The sequence below is a fragment of the Patagioenas fasciata genome, chromosome 10 (assembly GCF_037038585.1).
Source record: "Patagioenas fasciata isolate bPatFas1 chromosome 10, bPatFas1.hap1, whole genome shotgun sequence".
In the NCBI taxonomy this organism is placed as follows: Eukaryota; Metazoa; Chordata; class Aves; order Columbiformes; family Columbidae; genus Patagioenas; species Patagioenas fasciata.
This window is the reverse complement of record NC_092529.1, coordinates 5,772,929-5,789,941: the sequence shown is the minus strand read 5'-3', so window position 1 is coordinate 5,789,941 and position 17,013 is coordinate 5,772,929. Positions and strand designations below refer to the sequence as shown.

The 17,013-nt window shown below is 40.8% G+C and overlaps 1 protein-coding gene across 2 annotated transcripts in view; it reads left to right on the top strand.

Moving 5' to 3' along the window:
• The window catches only part of NUP210 (nucleoporin 210), a 61,660-nt gene extending 45,017 nt beyond the window's left edge, over positions 1-16,643 (top strand). Inside the window, exons 28-40 of one of the 2 annotated variants that reach the window (XM_065845861.2) lie at positions 77-235; positions 1,078-1,169; positions 2,646-2,820; positions 5,758-5,933; positions 7,060-7,277; positions 7,819-7,955; positions 8,957-9,080; positions 10,013-10,159; positions 12,076-12,323; positions 12,496-12,715; positions 13,292-13,387; positions 13,496-13,579; positions 14,744-16,643. In XM_065845861.2, the coding sequence (XP_065701933.1) occupies positions 77-235; positions 1,078-1,169; positions 2,646-2,820; positions 5,758-5,933; positions 7,060-7,277; positions 7,819-7,955; positions 8,957-9,080; positions 10,013-10,159; positions 12,076-12,323; positions 12,496-12,715; positions 13,292-13,387; positions 13,496-13,579; positions 14,744-14,844 (1,977 nt within the window). In that variant the 3' untranslated portion in view covers positions 14,845-16,643. Of the gene's footprint in view, positions 1-76; positions 236-1,077; positions 1,170-2,645; positions 2,821-5,757; positions 5,934-7,059; positions 7,278-7,818; positions 7,956-8,956; positions 9,081-10,012; positions 10,160-12,075; positions 12,324-12,495; positions 12,716-13,291; positions 13,388-13,495; positions 13,580-13,678; positions 13,960-14,743 lie in introns of those variants that run through there. The other variant, XM_071812997.1, reaches the window with a different exon arrangement.
• The last annotated feature ends 370 nt before the right edge of the window (positions 16,644-17,013 follow it).

Sequence of the window (17,013 nt, the reverse complement as noted above, 5' to 3'; positions counted from 1 at the left end):
TTGGGTGGTTTATTTTCTCTGTATCAATGTCAACTCTTCCCATGAGTAAAATTTTAATTACTTTCTCCTGTTCAAGGCTTCTTTTCAGCTTCCTGCAAAATATAACTTTGCAATGGATGTTTATGGCAGAGTAAAGGGAAGAACAGGACTGAAAGTTGTTGTGAAGGTCCTTGATCCTGCAGCCAGCCAGTTTTACAACATGGCAAAAGAACTGTCCGATGAAATCCAAATTCAGGTATGATAATGTTCCTCACAGTTAGTATTTTAATATTTATTTCAGTGCTGAATTCAAGTCTGTATTTGAGGTCTGGAATTTGAGATGTGAAAGAGTGGTTCTGGCTTTGGTTTGTCTTTGAGCCCTTACTCTTGTTTGTATCATGTTTTGCTATTTGGAAACCTCCAAGCTCCCCAGGTGTTGGTAGGGTTGACACTGAACAGTCAGACACTGAACAAAATTCAAGAGTTAGTTTTTGTTGTAGACCACCTGAAATGGAGGTGAATTGTGTCTTGTGGGTAAGCAGTGTTAGAGCTGTTAAAGAACTTGGGTGCTGTAGTTCCCTTCTACACAATCATACTTCTTGGTAACAGTGCTTATCTTACCTGTCTACACAGGCATGTTAATTTGGGTCAGGAAATGAATCTTCTGGTAGTTCCCGCTTGCCGTGCTTTGGGGAGCGGTTTCAGATACGCAAACTAAATTCCTTTAGATAGAACAAAGCTGGAAAATGTGCTTGAGGAGTGTATCGCATGTGGGCACTCAGTTCGTGGGCTCCAGCTTGGGGTAGTTGGAAGTAACTTGGGTGAATGTTGAGTCTCCAAATCTGCTTCTTTTTTCGTGTTACTTCATGGTATAGCTACAGCCATAGAAATGAATGCTCTTCAGAATAACTGGTAGAAGACACTGCCATTCTCAAATATTCATGTTTAATTTTCATTTTTTTACTATACATATATATTACAGAAGGTTTAAAAAAAAGGTGCTATGGTTTTATCTGGATTGGGTTTTTTTTTGAGGGTGAAATAAGTGGAAATACTTGGTGCACAGAGCAATAGGCTAAAATGCCTTTTATTTTCCAGGTGTTTGAAAGGCTTCAGCTAGTCACTCCAGAAGTAGAAGTGGAGCAGATCTTAATGTCACCAAATTCCTTTATTAAACTTCAGACAAACAGGTCAGTGATTGGTTTTTATGGTGTGATTTGTGTAAACAGTTTATCCAAACTGTAAGGCAATTCTGTTTGAAGTAAACTGGTTTAGGCTTTTAAAATTACTATCACAGTACATCTGTATCAGACACAACTTATCTGGTGATTAACAGTATCTTATCTGTACTGTTGGGCTCTGTCACATCTTGCATTAGTTAGATCGTAGCTAGAAAATTCATTCGGTATTTGGAATGAATAGATCCTTATTTTCAAAGATACTGAGCCAGTTAAAGCAGTAACCTGCTTCCTCTAGAGGCTTTTATGGGCGATCAAGGCTTTAGGGAATATACTTCTCTGTGTTTCTTATGCAGAGGCTATGATTAGATGTTGAGGTTCAAATGTCCTTTCCAACTGAGAGGTCCTTTTTACATAAACTGGTTTCAAAGTCTGACATCTTGGACTCACGTCAGGCTCGACGTGTGTTTTTCCAGCACACAGTGTGCAGACAGACAGCAGGATACACACCGAGCGCCAGGCGTTAGCTGCATTTACTTGTTAAGGGATGGGAACCTTTAGTTTCACTGGAGCTCCAGTGGCCATGGTCATTCAGCACCTACTTTTGAAACAGTTCTGTCACTTGCAGCCACTTATGTTGTTTTGCTATCTCTTCAGAGCAGTTTCCTGATTAATTAGCCAGTAACTGGTCAGATATCAGGTTGTCTGTGACCTGTTATCTTCACTCTCCAATGTTGGAGCCCATATGTCTGAACTCTTAATACCAAACCAATTGCACGATTGCCAAGAAAAGGGCAACTAAAATGCAGCTTTAATGCTTTTTTCCTGGGATAAAGTTATTTCTATATGAATGAAGAATCTCGAGAGAAAAACAAAACAAAACAATCCTTTACAGATCTTTCAGAAGATGCGATAAGTGATGCTTAGAAGTAGCTAATGTCTCAGAATGCTTACTAATTACAGTTTATGTATTTGCTCACTTTATTAATATGTAAATACCATGGTGAGAGTTGTCCCAAAAATTAACCTTGTCTACAAAACCATTTCCAGGAAACTGATGAGATCTAATTAATCACGTCCCTGGCGTTCTCTCTAATACCAGCATTGGCCCTGCAGACTAATCTAACTCTAAATATTGTTTACAGACGATGACGGCAGAAGCTGCTTGTTGTAGCCTTAGCCATTATTGTCTGGAATCAAGTTTCCATGGGTGAATGATGACGCTGTGGGGCAGTGGATCAAAACTAGATTTCAGTCCATGCCTAAAGCCAGATAAGAACTCTTCCAAGTGAGCTTGAATGAGAACTAAAACTTCTTTCTTAGACTAGAACGCAGGCTTTTCAGCTTTTATTGCGGACACATGAAAAAAACGCAAACCACATAGCAATCTTTTAGTTTTGCATAATATATTGGTGTAAATATGGTTTTACTGATTCAAGGGGGTCTCCTATTTTTTGTCATTCTGTTTTGTTTGTTTGTTTTCTTAAGGGACCGAGTGGCTTCACTGAGTTACCGTGTCCTGGACGGACCAGATAAAGTTCCTGTTGTAAAAATCGATGAAAGAGGCTTCCTTAACTCTGGGTCTTTGATAGGATCATCGACAATTGAAGTGGTTTCACAAGAATCGTTTGGGATCAACCAGACCATTGTAGCTGCTGTTAAGGTAGTATCATCTCTCTCTCTTTGCAGTTTTCTGTTTTATCACTGCAATGGGGATGGGTGACTGCACATTTTGAACTCTCCTTGTGAAAAATGTGAAGTATGGGAATTAATAGTCAGTTCTGAGCTTTGAAAAAAGTTTAGTGTAGTAAACTGAATGGGTAAACGTTAAGTCCCAAATCCTGTTTTAAAGAAAGGCCTTTATGTGCATGTGCCTTAAATACTGTAAGAAAAGTTTGTCCTAAAAATCTCTTAGGAGTCTGTAATTACACAAGTTCAATTAAAAAAAATATGTTAATGTCATAAACATGCTTTTTGCAATGTGCAAAAAAGGCAAATATCATCTGGAGTAATGAATCTAAATGCAGTTTGTGTTGTGAGGTACCTACGTGATTCCGAGATTTTCAGGATATTGGACCTGTAGCTGCACAGTGCCCCAAAACTTCACTTTCTCTGCCATTTCCCAGCAGTTCAGCTTTTACACACAGTGTGAATCTCTGCATGAGAAGCTGTTTTATCCGAGGCAGTAATTCCGCTGCTGTGGCGGGTATCGGGTGAGCTGTGAGCAGCACGGCCAGGGCTGCCCCATGCACCAGAGCTTCACCAAAACGTGAACAATTCGGGGAAAGACAAATCTGGTGCAAAACTCAGCAGTTTGTTTCCAGGCTAATGAAACCTCTTTTTTTTCCCCCTCAAAACTTCATCTGTTCACTGTTCTATGAAGTCCAGTACATCTTTACTGGTTGGGCACTTGAGACATACGGGAACGTACGTCCTTCATTTGTGTTCAAAAGTCTTTGTGCCAAGAACTTTCTGCATCTGGCAACATGAGCTGTGAGACGCCCACTGCTCTGCTTCCTTGTATCCCTTGTTACTCTGTCAGCATCCTTCCCGTGTCCCAGCTAAAGGAGAAAGACATAATTGAGTGCTGACTTCAAATTATTTGGAAGTTTAATCACTGTGAAGTAGCTTGATATTTTGTGGGGGTATTTTAATTTTTTTTACCATAATGTTCAGTGGGTAGCTCTGTCTTCCTGCCTGGACAGTGAAAAAAGACATTATGGTGCAGTTTTGCAGTTTCAGTAATGCCAGCGCTGCTGCGAGGCAGTGACAGGGGATGTCTACAGCTCTGCGAGAGGTGACCTTGTTTCTTCACAGCTGGATCCGCCAAGTGAAAGACATCTAACAAGTTTGGGTTGGCTTGAACGACATAGAGTGGTACTGAAGTGAAATCCTCCCTTCGTGCACACAGGATATCACAGAATTGAGGAGTCGGTGCACTATGATCTTAAGCTTGTGAGCCCTTTGTAGTAGGAACCATCTCAGTTCAGCATCTTGTACAACCGGTTTGTTTTTCTGTACTTATTAGGACTATGCTGCTTTCATAGAAATACTATTTTTAACCTCACAGTAACCCCGTGAGGTCACACAGCGCTGCTGCTGTCACTTTGTGGATGAAGAACGCAGAGAGGGTTTGAGTGGCTTTGCTGAAGGTCATACAGGAAAACTTGTGACAGAGGAGATGAGCTGGAATCTGTCGTGTCAGTCTAAGGCAGAGTTCTCTCCTTCACGCTGTCCTTCCTTCTGTAAGTTCTTGTTTTGTCTGGTTACAACTGTACACAATTAAGAACCAAACTGCTGCAGCAGCATCACTTAACACTTACACCTTCAACTTTGCTCAAAAAAAGAGACTATAAGGCAAGGAGGACGTTGCAAGTAAGGAATGACTGTGCTTAGCATGGCAGCAAGCTAAGCACTTGCCTGTACCAGCTGTACTCAACTGAATATTTTTATTTAAATACTTTAAAAATTGAGATGCTTTAGCATAGCTGTTTTCATCAATATTAAATGTAGCAGTTGTCCCTTGTGGGACAGTTTCTGAGATTTTAAAGTAAAGCAAGCTGGAAAACCTGTCGGGGAAATGGTGTTTTTGTTGGCTCATAACCTCAGCTGATTGGGCAGATGACTCTGTGCACTGATATTTTAACTGAGTATATCGGCCTGGGGAATAGACAGTTGTATATACTGGTATTCTAGCCACTTTTTTTCAGACTCACCAGAGATGCTGTTTGCTTGAGGCTAAATTTGTCCTTTCCTTTTTAAGTTTTGACATGTACGTTTTCAGATTGCAGGGTTTTACTTTTTAGCATAGCCTGTTCAGTTAGAAAAAAGGGATTTTCCGACAAGATGAGCCTGAGGGCTTCTTTTAAAATAGTTTTATTTATATATTTGAGGGTGCTTGCTTTCTCTATCCTTCCATTACTTATTTTCCAACAGCTGTAGCAGAAGGAACAGATGTAGTTCTTTTTCTTGGGTCATTTTGTTGGTCAACCTAGATAAGTTAATCAAGAATAGTAACATGTGACTTAAACAAAAGGAAGAAAATGGTTTTGAAGTCTTTGTCTTCAGACAAACTTCCTTCATTGGAGCGTCACTGCACACACGTGGGGTGTGCACATGTGGATAATCCAGCAGACTTTCCAAAAGCATTTGGAGCAGAGGTCAGATGGTGTTTGACAGGGCTCACGAGGGAACAGCTTTGCAGCTATTGCTCTTGTTTCCTCCACTGGGCAAACCTTGGCTCCAGCAGAGCTACAGCGCTTAGGAACGGCCTGGATCACCTCGGATTTCTCACCTGGGGCAGCAGAAGTTTCATCCCTTTATTCTCACATATGTTGCAGCCGTCTCTGGGTAACTCGGCTCAAGCAGGGGCAGCTGGACTAGACCATCTCCAGAGGCCTCTTCAACCTCTGCTGTTCTCCGATTCTTTGAAATATGTGTACTGATAATAAAAACTCCACGTCTCAGTGCTGTCAGATGGCTCAACATACAGCAAATGGTTCATAAAGAAAGCTTTGTGTATTTGTAGTGTAAGAACCCCCTTTAGATGACTTTGTAGAGGCATCAGAAATGGAAATTTTCACTGCTGATGTTTTGACAGGTCTACCCCATCTCCTACCTGAGGATTTCCATGAGCCCGGTTCTGCACACACAGAACAAAGAGGCATTGTTGGCTCTGCCCCTGGGGGTGACACTGACGTTCACAGTCCATTTTCATGATAACTCTGGAGACACTTTTCATTCGCATAACTCTGTGCTCAACTTTGCAACAAACAGGTAACTATCAGATATACATTTCTTCTTTAAGTGACTCCGCATCATCAGGTTCCATACATCAGTGGCCTATAGAAAAATCTGATCTTAGGAGCATTTGCCTCATCTTGCCTCTTTTCTCCTCATGCTCTGTTCCACTGACTCATTGCAGGTGGGGAAGGTTCTGGATCGGGAGCTGTCTCTTTAGCACAACAGAGCCAAGCCTCAAAAGGCCTTTTGGCTTCTACCTCAAAGAATGAGAAATATTCTAAAACAGCCTTCTGTGGTCGTTAGTAACCAATCTCTAATTCCATTACCAGAACATAGCTTGTTTTCTGCAGAGCCCCTTGCAATTGCAACACAGTGATGATGATTCAAAGGGAAAAAAAAAAAAACAAAAGCGGTTGTATGCCAGATTTCCTTTCTCCTACCTAAATGATCTGCGGAAACTTCTGTAGCATATGGAGGTCCCAAAGATGACACCGCCTCAGCTTCCAAAGTAGATGTGGCAGGGTTGCTTCAGCATAGAGCTAAATATTAGCCCCGGAGAGAGGAGCATTAACCTCCTTGAGCTCGGTCGTGTGCCCGGGTGACCCAGCTCCGTGGCTCTCCAGCGCGGCCTCCTCCGTGCCAGAGCATGCACAGGTGCTCCCTGTGCCAGGGCAGTTGGGAATGCTGAACCAATATAACAGTTCTGAACCAATATGCCAGTTCTGGTGAATACCAATTGACCAGTAATTTACCAGTTCTGGTAAATACCAGAACTCACAATCAAAGGTGATTTAGCTTTGTAACACTATGGCTGGAAAACTGCATATTGGTGTTTAAATTTCTTTACTACTTAACTCCCTGAGAAAGGGGAAAAAGACAGATTCCATCATTCTAAAGTTCTAAAACTCTTAACATCGGGAAGGAGTTTTCATAGATAATTATGACCTTAGTATTTCCTCAGCATAATGATATGAGAACTGAAATTTGCTTCAGTAGCACCTGAATAATTTTTGTGTTTTCTTTATTTTGTCTGACTTCATTAGAAGATAACCATTGCTAAAAACAAGAAGTCAAGCTTCTGAAAAGAGTTCAATACCTACTATTTATTGTAGAGATAATGACATTAGCAAACATAAAAGCATTTCTTTTCTATCTACAGAGATGACTTTGTACAGATTGGGAAAGGAGCCACAAACAACACATTTGTAATCCGGACTGTAAATGTAGGTTTGACCTTGCTCAAAGTCTGGGATGCAGAGCACAGCGGAATTGCAGACTACGTCCCACTTCCCGTGCAACACGCCATTTGTCCTGAGCTCGCAGACGTGGTGGTGGGTGACGTCCTCTGTTTCAGTACGTCGCTGATAAACCAAGAAGGTAAGTGGCACTTCGGTCGCTGTGTTTTTGCAGATATGTAATTTGACATCGATGTGACTCTTCCTCATTCTCAGGAAAACGAAATGCATAATTTACGATGTTTGTTCAGAATCAAATATCACTCTTCTTGTTAATGATAAAAATAGGTTTCATCAACTCCTCTAACTTCAATAGTACCGTGCAATACACGGCTTGTGTTGAATTAATGAGTTTCAGACTTCAGGCATTTTCACTCCGTTAGCTTGAAAGGTTTGTGTTTTGTGGGAATCCTGCAGAGTCAGGAATGTAACTTCACTAGCTGTATTTGATTCTTAGTATTAACGGGTATTTCTCAGGTTAACTGCAAGTCCCTTTGGTGTCAGGCTGCCAGCATCCCACCGCATGAGACCCTCAAATCTCACGTCTGTGCATTGGGGAGCCTGTGTGATAACAAAAGTCACGCCGTCCGTGCAGTGGGTACCTACAAGACACCAAGGTGATCATGAAATGCTTCAGCTAGAACAAGCTGCTTGAATGGTGCCCAAATGGTTTGTGTTCTCAGGCCCACCGGGTGTGTGGAGCTCCTCGGTACCGAGCGTCCTGCAGGTCGACTCCAAGGCTGGCGTAGCATTGGCGAGGGATTCTGGGGTCGTCACTGTCTACTATGAGATTCCTGGATTACTTAAAACATACAGAGAGGTGAGGCACTGTTAAATCCTACCAGAGCTGTGTTGGTTTGTTTGCTTTGGGTGCTTTTACACCAAAAATGTATTCTATGTTTTTTTTTTTCTGTTACAAATATGTAGAAACATTACTTTTAAAGGAAAAAGTATCAGAAATGCAATTATTTTGGTATGTGTCCAAGCACATCATGGAGGATAATTCAGTAAATAGTTTCTATTTTTAGCCTATACTGTTCTCGTATGGTACATTTTGATTTCTTTGCCTCGCTCAGTTGTTTGCAGAGGCTGAACATATTTTGAGTGTGACTGCTTTTATGAATAAAGTTTTACTGCAGGATGAGATGCCAACGAGAACTTTCTGAAGCTTTGTGCCGCATGAGTGTGCATCACTGACCAGAGCTACTCAGTTCAATCAAAGTCGCAGAACGTCCTGAGTTGGAAGGGACCCACAAGGATCATCGAGTCCAACTCCTGTCCCTGCACAGCACCTTTTGGTTGTCAACAGTGCAGTTGTACTGTTGACACAATTCACTGTATCAGCTGATATAAGCACTATTATTTTAAAACTAAATTGAGACATAGAGCTTTATGCCTATTAGTAGAAAAAGTCTTTACTTTGCACTTCCACCTTCAGCTGCTACAAATAAGCACTCATGTGACAAACCTTCTAAAACCGGGTATCTCTGCAGCTGTAAACACCCAGTGGCTCTGGTAGGTGTTTTCTGGCCATACATCAGTGCCTTCACCGTGCACCAAAATGCAGTACGAGTTAAGACTAGGAATAAGAAAAGCAATCAACAGTTTTACTGTCTGCAAACCATCTTTACTGGCTTAAATTGCCTTAAAGCAGTTTTCCAACTTAGAGAAATGAAGGGGTTTTTTAAAGACCAAACCTCTTGGAGTCTTTTGTTGTACGCACAAGGACGTATGCATTTCACAGTTGATCCAGTCTGCTTTTGCCTTAATTTTTATTTGTTAAACAGTTTTTGTTAGCAATGTACTTCATCCTTTTTTCAGATAGTGATTAATGCACCTCAGAGGACGACGGCAACACATGTGAGTGGAGGGAAAACCAGCTTACAAGGAGTTTCAGCCTCCAAAGTGATCGTTTCTATTGGGGAAAGAAAGAAAAATTTGAAAGGTATGATGAGAGAAAATCTTGATGCTAATTGTTTATCACATGGTGTGCATTCACGATAGGTGGTTTGCGCTTGTGATTTTGGTGTTTTGTTTTTAAGGGTCTGTGAAGCTGGTGCAGTGAGGTTTCTGTGAACCTCTGATCCCTTTCAGGGATCCCTGGAGCTCTAAAAGTGTCTTAGGGCCACATTACAGAATTCGGAGGGTGTTCTGGGGCACTATTAGGATTTCACAGCTATTAAAATTGGTAGGTAATAGAGGTGTCATGTTTGACCATCTCAAAAACCAGTTAAGAAGCAATCAGCTGATTGTTTGCTGATATGTTTAATTCCAATTGCCCTCTTGAAGTTAGTATTTTTCTTGCTGAGGGTTTTTAAAGTAGTTATCGTCCTTGAATCTTTTACAGAAATTATCAATATTGCAAGTCAATACAGAGATGAGGCATCATATTGTGTCCTCTATTTAATAAGCTATATTTTGCTTGATTATGGTTCATTTTAGGTTTTTGCTTAACATTTAGCACTTTTCAAATAGAATTCTATTGTGCCTTATGTAAATTCTTAGCCTACAAAAAAAACCCCATCTTGCCAGATACTAAAATATAAATCGAGGCTCCCAGGATCATATCATTTATTCAACAGACACATGAAAATTCTCTCTAGTTTATTCTTTCCTGTAAATAAATTATTGCTGTCAAAAAACCCCCACAACATATAAAATGTTCATTTGCTGTCTCTTTGGGCTCAGACCTGAGGTAGGACCAGCTGTCTGTGATTTCCAGCTGGTGTAGGATCATCATAACCTTGTGAAACTTGTTTCAGAAGGTGGCAGAACAATCCGATATTTCAAGCCATGGTTTTGCTTTTAATTAATTAAAATAATTAGTTATCATTTTCTAATTAATTACTTTAGAGATTAATTACTTCTTCTCCTTAGGGGAGTGCTTGCCTGCTCAGATTGAAGCCATTGCTGAATTACAGCCACAGTCCATTATCAGTTGTCATCTAGATTTTAGCCATGACGGATTTGACTTCCCAGCACGTGAGATCTTTATAGCAGAGCCCGGATTTGACGCAGTTTCAGGTAAGATGAGATAAGATGCCACACTCCAGATGGACACCTTGTACTTGCCGTGGTTTAATCCCAACGCCCTTGGCCCAGCAGATTTCCTTTGGAAGCCGCTGAGCTTTGCTGTGTAGGATCTCGGGCTTCAGGGAGCTGGGAACGTGGACTCTCCTTTAACTCCAGGCTTTTCTGCCTATGACAAAGCCTTTTTTTTTGCTTTCAGATAAAGCCAGAAATCACCAGCAGCCCATGTCATGTATTTTTCAGAGTTGTAGTAGTAAATCAGAAAAAAACTCCGAAGCATTAATTTGCTTGGGGAAGAGACAAACTTTGTGGTTTTTGACCACAAATGTAGGTCCTAATTTTATCAGTTCCTGCTCGTGTATTTGTAGGTATATAAACAGTCCATGGGACCCTGAGACAGAAGTGACATTGGTGCAGAATGTGGACATAATATGCTGGGGTCACACATTATTGCTGGCAGCTGCCACCTTTTACTGCAGCTGAACTGTGCAAAAATAGATTGCCTTGTGTATAGCTTAATTTAGAAAAGAAAATCAGGCCCTGTATTTGTGAAGCTGTGGAAGCAAAACACTTCCACCTTCAGCTGCTACAAATAAGCGCTCAGGTGACAAACCTCCTAAAACTGGGTATCTCTGCAGCTGTAAACACCCAGTGACTCTTACACTCTTACAGGTGTTTTCTGGCCATACATAGTGCCTTCACTGTGTGCCAAAATGCAGTGGAAGTAAAGACTAGGAATAAGAAAAGCAATCACCAGTTTTACCGTCTGCTTACCAAGGATCTTGAGATTTCACCCTGTTGTGCTCTACAGAGTCACCTATTCTTTGTGCTTGACGCTGGCTTTTTAAAAGCCACTGTAGTTATTGCAGCGTAACTAACCTCTGGGACTGAAATGAGAGAAATCGCGTAAATGCAAAAGTCTGGTGAAAGTTAATTCATTTTGAATTCTTGATCTTCTGCAGTTTAAACATCTCTGAAATTTATCATGCTTTCAAACTTCCCTCTGCAACCGGAGTGCTGTAATTTCTAATGAAAGGTAGAATTCTTATGTATACGCGAAACATGAGCTGGGACTTCAAAGAAGGGGAAATTACTGGAGACTGTGGAAGTGGAAATAAAAGTGTGAAAGTCTACAACATGTGTTAGTCTTTCATAACTGTAACATGATTTTCAGAAGAACCAAAGCACCATGGGCTGTATGGAAATAACATGAATTATCAGTTAGATTAGTCCCTATGCCCATTGTATACAACACTATTATACTTTGCATAATAGTGGCTGCCTCTGTTACTTCATTAGGGAAAGAAACTAAGGGGAAAATGTGTATTGAGCAAATTCTGTTTTTACTTATGCTCTGAATCTTCCAGACCCAGGGAGCTTTTTACTGTCTTTACTGCTACTGATAGACAAATAGGTCCCATAAGACACTAGCAAGCTGGTAAATATATAACCTTTCAAGAAGCTTCCATTAATAATAAAGCATGTCTCCACAGAATGGATGATGGTGCTGTTAGCTGACTGCAACTTTTAATGTGAGGTGAAGAGAGTATGAAATAAGATGTTAAATTTTGCTTCAGTAAAGTTTTTCTATCAATATTACCATAAATGTTGTGTTCTACGTGGAACTGTCTCGCTGGCATAGTATAATAAAATGTGACTCTAAACTGCCATCGTAGGGGTTTTTTCATGATATCTAGTTTGGGACAAGAAATATCATGTGTTGTTCTAGTGCTGGGATTGCAATGCTTGGACCAGCAGACACACTCTCCCATTCTGCACATGCCTGAGTTGCCCTTTGAATTCCACCACTTTTTTTAGCTCTTTGAAGATGGCACCAAAACTTCGCTCTGCACGGATTAAGAAACAATAAAGATGAGCAATTCACAGTCCACCTGCATTTGTTTTTGTAGGACATTACACCTGTTCCATCACCATGCACAGACTCACTGACAAGCAGCTGAAGCATCTCAGCATGAGCAAAGCCGCCCTCAGCATTACAGCTTCGGTCCAAGGCCCCTTCTCCGGGGAGCAGATCAGCGCTGAGGTGCCATTCAGCCCAGGGCTTTACGCTGACCAGACGGAAATGGTGTTAAGTAACCGTTACACAAGCTCTGATGTGAAAATATTTGGTGCCACTGAAATTCTTGATACCCTGGAGGTGAGTCTGTTTCTGGGAAGTATCCCAACACACGTGAAAGCATTTTGAACTCCAGCCCAAGGCATACTGTGTCACCTTTGCCATGTTGATTGTCCCCGAGGTGCTTTGGAAAATGGAGATGTGCTCTGCTCTCTCAAGCAATCTAGTTCAGGTTGTTTTTTTCCCTCGGCAGGTGAAATGTGGGTCACCAACCGTGAAGGTGTTTGAGAAGGAGAAATCCTATGGGCTGCCCAGTTACGTAGTCTACACCATCAGTCTGGCTGATCCAAGACTTTCAAGCCAGGGACCCTTATCAACCACTCTGAGTGTCTCTAGTCCTCTGACTGACCAGTCTATCACTATCCCAGTGACTGTGATTTACTTGACAGACAGAACCAGTGCATCAGTGGGACGTAAGTTTTTCTCTAGACTTCATGTGCCAAAATAAACCTCTAACTTCCATTCACGTTCAAAACGTTTTAAAATTTGGTGGGTTAAAATCTGAGCTAGCAGCTAACATTACCATGGATGTGCAAGCTGCTCCTGTGACCAGGAGACATGATATAATTGCTCACTGTGACTGAAGCTGAACATATTTTCCTTTCGGGCCAGCCAAAATACTCTGAAGTTGGCATCAATATCCCAGTGCTAAAGTGTCTGGAAGTAATTTGGTCTGCTCTGCTTTTATTTACTTTCAAGCATCTATTGTTGTTTTGAAAAAAGGTGAGTATTTGGGGGCTGAGAAAGTAGAGAACACGCTTAAGACATTTGTGTATCAATGTCTTAAACTGTTATTGGGAAGTTTTGAAGACTGCACTGGAAATAGTCACTAGAATTGAAGTTGTGTTATCCAAGTTGAATACACTTATTTGCTATAAATAAAAACCTTTTGGCTATTTCAGTTTGGGTTAAGAACTATTAACTCTTAAAGCAGGTTGGAGAAGATGCTCTTTTAACACAATATTGTCTCCTCTTCATCGGTTCTACAGATGGAGCCAGTCTGATCCAGCACTTTCTTGCTTCTTATCAAGTCATGTTCTTCACGCTTTTTGCACTATTAGCAGGGACAGCTTTTATGATTATAGGTAAGAGAATGAAAGATTGCAGAAGTTTTTTTTTTTCCATAACTTCTTACAATGCATTATCTGTAAGATCTAAAGGAATAATTTCTTTGCGAAATGATTTTTTTGCAGCCTATCATGCAGTTTTCTCACCGAAGGAACAGCACAGTCATCCAGTGTTTACCCCAAGGACAACTCCTCAACACACCCAGAACAGTAAGCAGCTCTTACCCTGTTACGAACGAATTTTACCTATTTGCAGTGCTATGGAATCAAACTCTTTCAGAAATATGAAAAAAATACTTTTTTACACAGAATCACACAGAATCACAGAATTGACTGGGTTGGAAAAGACCTCAGAGATCAAGTCCAACCCTTGGTCCAACTCCAGTCCATTGACCAGATCATGGCACTAAGTTCCATGTCCAATCTCAGTTGAAAAACCTCCAGGGACGGTGAGTCCAGCACCTCCCTGGGCAGCCATTCCAATGCCTGACCACTCTCTCTGCAAATAATTTCTTTCTAATATCCAGCCTAAATTTCCCCTGGCAGAGTTGAAGCCCATGCCCCCTTGTCCTCTTTCTAACTGCCTGGGAGAAGAGACCAGTCCCCCACTGGCTGTAACTTCCCTTCAGGTAGTTCTAGAGAATGATGAGCTCACCTCTAAGCCTCCTCTTCTCCAGACTGAACAAGCCCAGCTCCCTCAGCCTCTCCCCATAGGTCTTGTGTTCAAGTCCCTTCACCAGTCTTGTTGCTCTTCTCTGGACCCGCTCCAGCACTTCAATCTCTTTCCTGAACTGAGGGGCCCAGAACTGAACACAATACTCCAGGTGTGGCCTCACCAATGCAGAGTACAGGGGAAGGATCACTGCCCTTGTCCTGCTGACCACACTATTTTGGATAGAGGACAGGATACCATTGGCCTTCTTGGCCACCTGGACACACTGTTGGCTCATGTTGAGCTTCCTGTCAATTAGTACCCCCAGGTCCCTTTCTGCCTGACTGAATGGGAGGTCTGGCATTAGCAGCTATTAAACCAAAATTCACATGGTTACAGATGTACCTAAGTTAGAGCGAGCTGCAGTCCTATCTGTAAAACCACATCTGAAATAAGGCAAAGTCAAACTGAAAGTTACTTACTGAGTTGAAATGTGCTCTGCCCCCCTCAGACTCAATTCTTTAATTAAAGCCCATAATAGGAAGACCTGTACGATTTTGGTACTTATAAGGTGTCTTTTCAACACGCAATAAGCTAAAGGGCTTCTTTTTCTTGGAATGACTCATTAGACTCGCTTGCCAGGTGTTCCAGCAGTGATTTGTTTCTTCCTTCTCCACGATTTCTGAGGATGATTTTCTCTTTCCTTTTTCCCTGTGCTGTAGGTTTCTCTGCATCACCTGCACTTTCCTTCAGCCCTCAGCCCACCAGCAGGAGAACCAGCCCCTCATCCACACTCTGGAGCACTGATTATGGTTCATGTTAGAGGCAGTGGGACTCGTCTTCATGCTGGAAAATTTAAAAAAATAGCAGTGCCTTTAACAATAGCAAATTTAAGAACTTTGACAGTTTCAATAGAATTCGAGTCTTGAATGTAACTGGCTTATTTTTTTTTTTATATGTATTTAGAGCTCTTAGGTTTTTTTTTTTTTTCATGCTAGTGTTTCAGTTCTCTAAAACTTCTTTTCCCTGTTGTTTTATGCTCAGCTGACAGGGATGGCTGCACAAAAAGTGTTCATGCTAAGCTGGCTTTCTTGCACTCTTCAAGCAATTAGATGTTATGTCAAAGTGATAGTGAGAAAAGTTTTTCTTTACTTTTTGTAAAAATTAACTTTCTTCTTAATGAACTTTTTTTTTAAAAAGGGAAAAACAGGTCAAACATGAGCCAAAAATATGGAGGACTGCGTATTTCCAAGAGCTAGTTTTTTATTGTGAGTTCCCAAGTCTCAGGAATGCTCTGCACTGATAAGTGTCCTTCTGTTTAGCCTTACAATGTGATTCATCACCATCATTTGCTGTTTTAACATCAGGAATGCTGGAACAACTGTGAATAATTTGGAGTTTTTTTACAACGGCAACAAAAAAGAAAAACGTAACTGTCTTAGCGCAGCGTCCTTTGGGTACAGCTGCAGCGTTCCTTTCGTGTTACTGTAAGCACTTTCTTTTGGACTGGGAATGTGAAGCCTGTGCCTTTGAAGAGGACCTCTCTTCTGGTAGTAAATATTTCTAATTAAAGGTAATTACCTTACCTGTGTTCTGATATAAATATAATACATTTATATAGGTCGTTTTGCATACAGAAGTACCTCAATAGAAACTGAGCCTCCTTTTGTTACCACTTGTCACCTGCTGCACTGGAAATAAGTGGCTGATTTCACACTTGGGATGAGTGGCCTTGTCCCTGGTGTATTCGGGTACCAACCGATCCAACCACCCCCAGAATCTGGAGTTAAACTATGCAGTAAGATACCACTGGTATGACCAGACTCTGGAATGTTTGTACCGTAATATTCAACTAATAATTCTCATTTATGATTCTGTAAAACACCATGTAGCATTTAATTGTGTAAGTATTAATGTGGAGGAGTTTTGGTTGACTTTTTTGTTTTCTTCTAGACTGTCTTAAGACACACAGGTATGAAATGCACAGTTCTGGGTACATCGAGTGCTGTGCTAGACCAGGCAGCTGATCACTGTGTGCTCAGAAGTATTTTGCTTTCTAAACAAGATGCTGACTTGAAGAACTTTTTTCCAAATTAATTTTAAACAGATAAGAAAAAAAAAACTTGGTTCCAATTCTTAACCCTAAAGTACTGTCCTGAGAACAGGGAAAAAAAAAATCTCAGTAGGAATCCTTTATTTTGAGGATCATAATTGTAATCACAGTAATTTCAATCCATAAGCAGGATTTTGCAGCTATCAGATAAGGGCCTTGTTTACATATAACGAGTATCACAGTTGTAACTGTGAATAATATTCTGGCTGTTTGAACTCTCCTAAGGACCATAGTGAAGGTGATGGCAATTGTTCTGTTTCAAAGAACAAAACATGTCATGCAAAATATCTCATGGCAAATAAAGGAATGGAACACCGACAGTTTATGACATACAGTTTTGGTTTCAAGCAGCATTGTTACATGTTATTGTATTGAGTCTTCTGTAAGTTATTGGCTAATTTTGGAGAAGCGGTGCCTTACGTGCTAGTACTACTTAAAATTGACAATTTGGATGTAAATAATAATCATTTGTATCTGTATTATTTAATAAAGCTTTGTAAGATTCCTCAGTATGCTGTTGATGAACTTTCTTGTCCTTTGGCTATTCAGAATTTGGCACTAGACTATGTTATTTGTACTTCACATTTTAAAGCCCCATAGTATTTGCAAACATGACTTCTAAATTGATAATTTTCACTTTTGTTGATTCTGTAATGTTTTTAAATATTTTGACAATTTTTCATCAAGTATTTCTTGTCAGGGTCTTTTCCCGGTTTTCACTAAGTATCTTCAATTCCTCCTGAAGTTGGTGGCTGAGGAAGCAGCTCTTTATTTTCCAGGTTAGTTCAGATTTCCCACTTGGTTCATTTGGGTTTTATAAGGAAAGACATCATCTTTCTCGAGCTCCTGTAAGAAATGAAAGAGTTACGAGTATCTCAG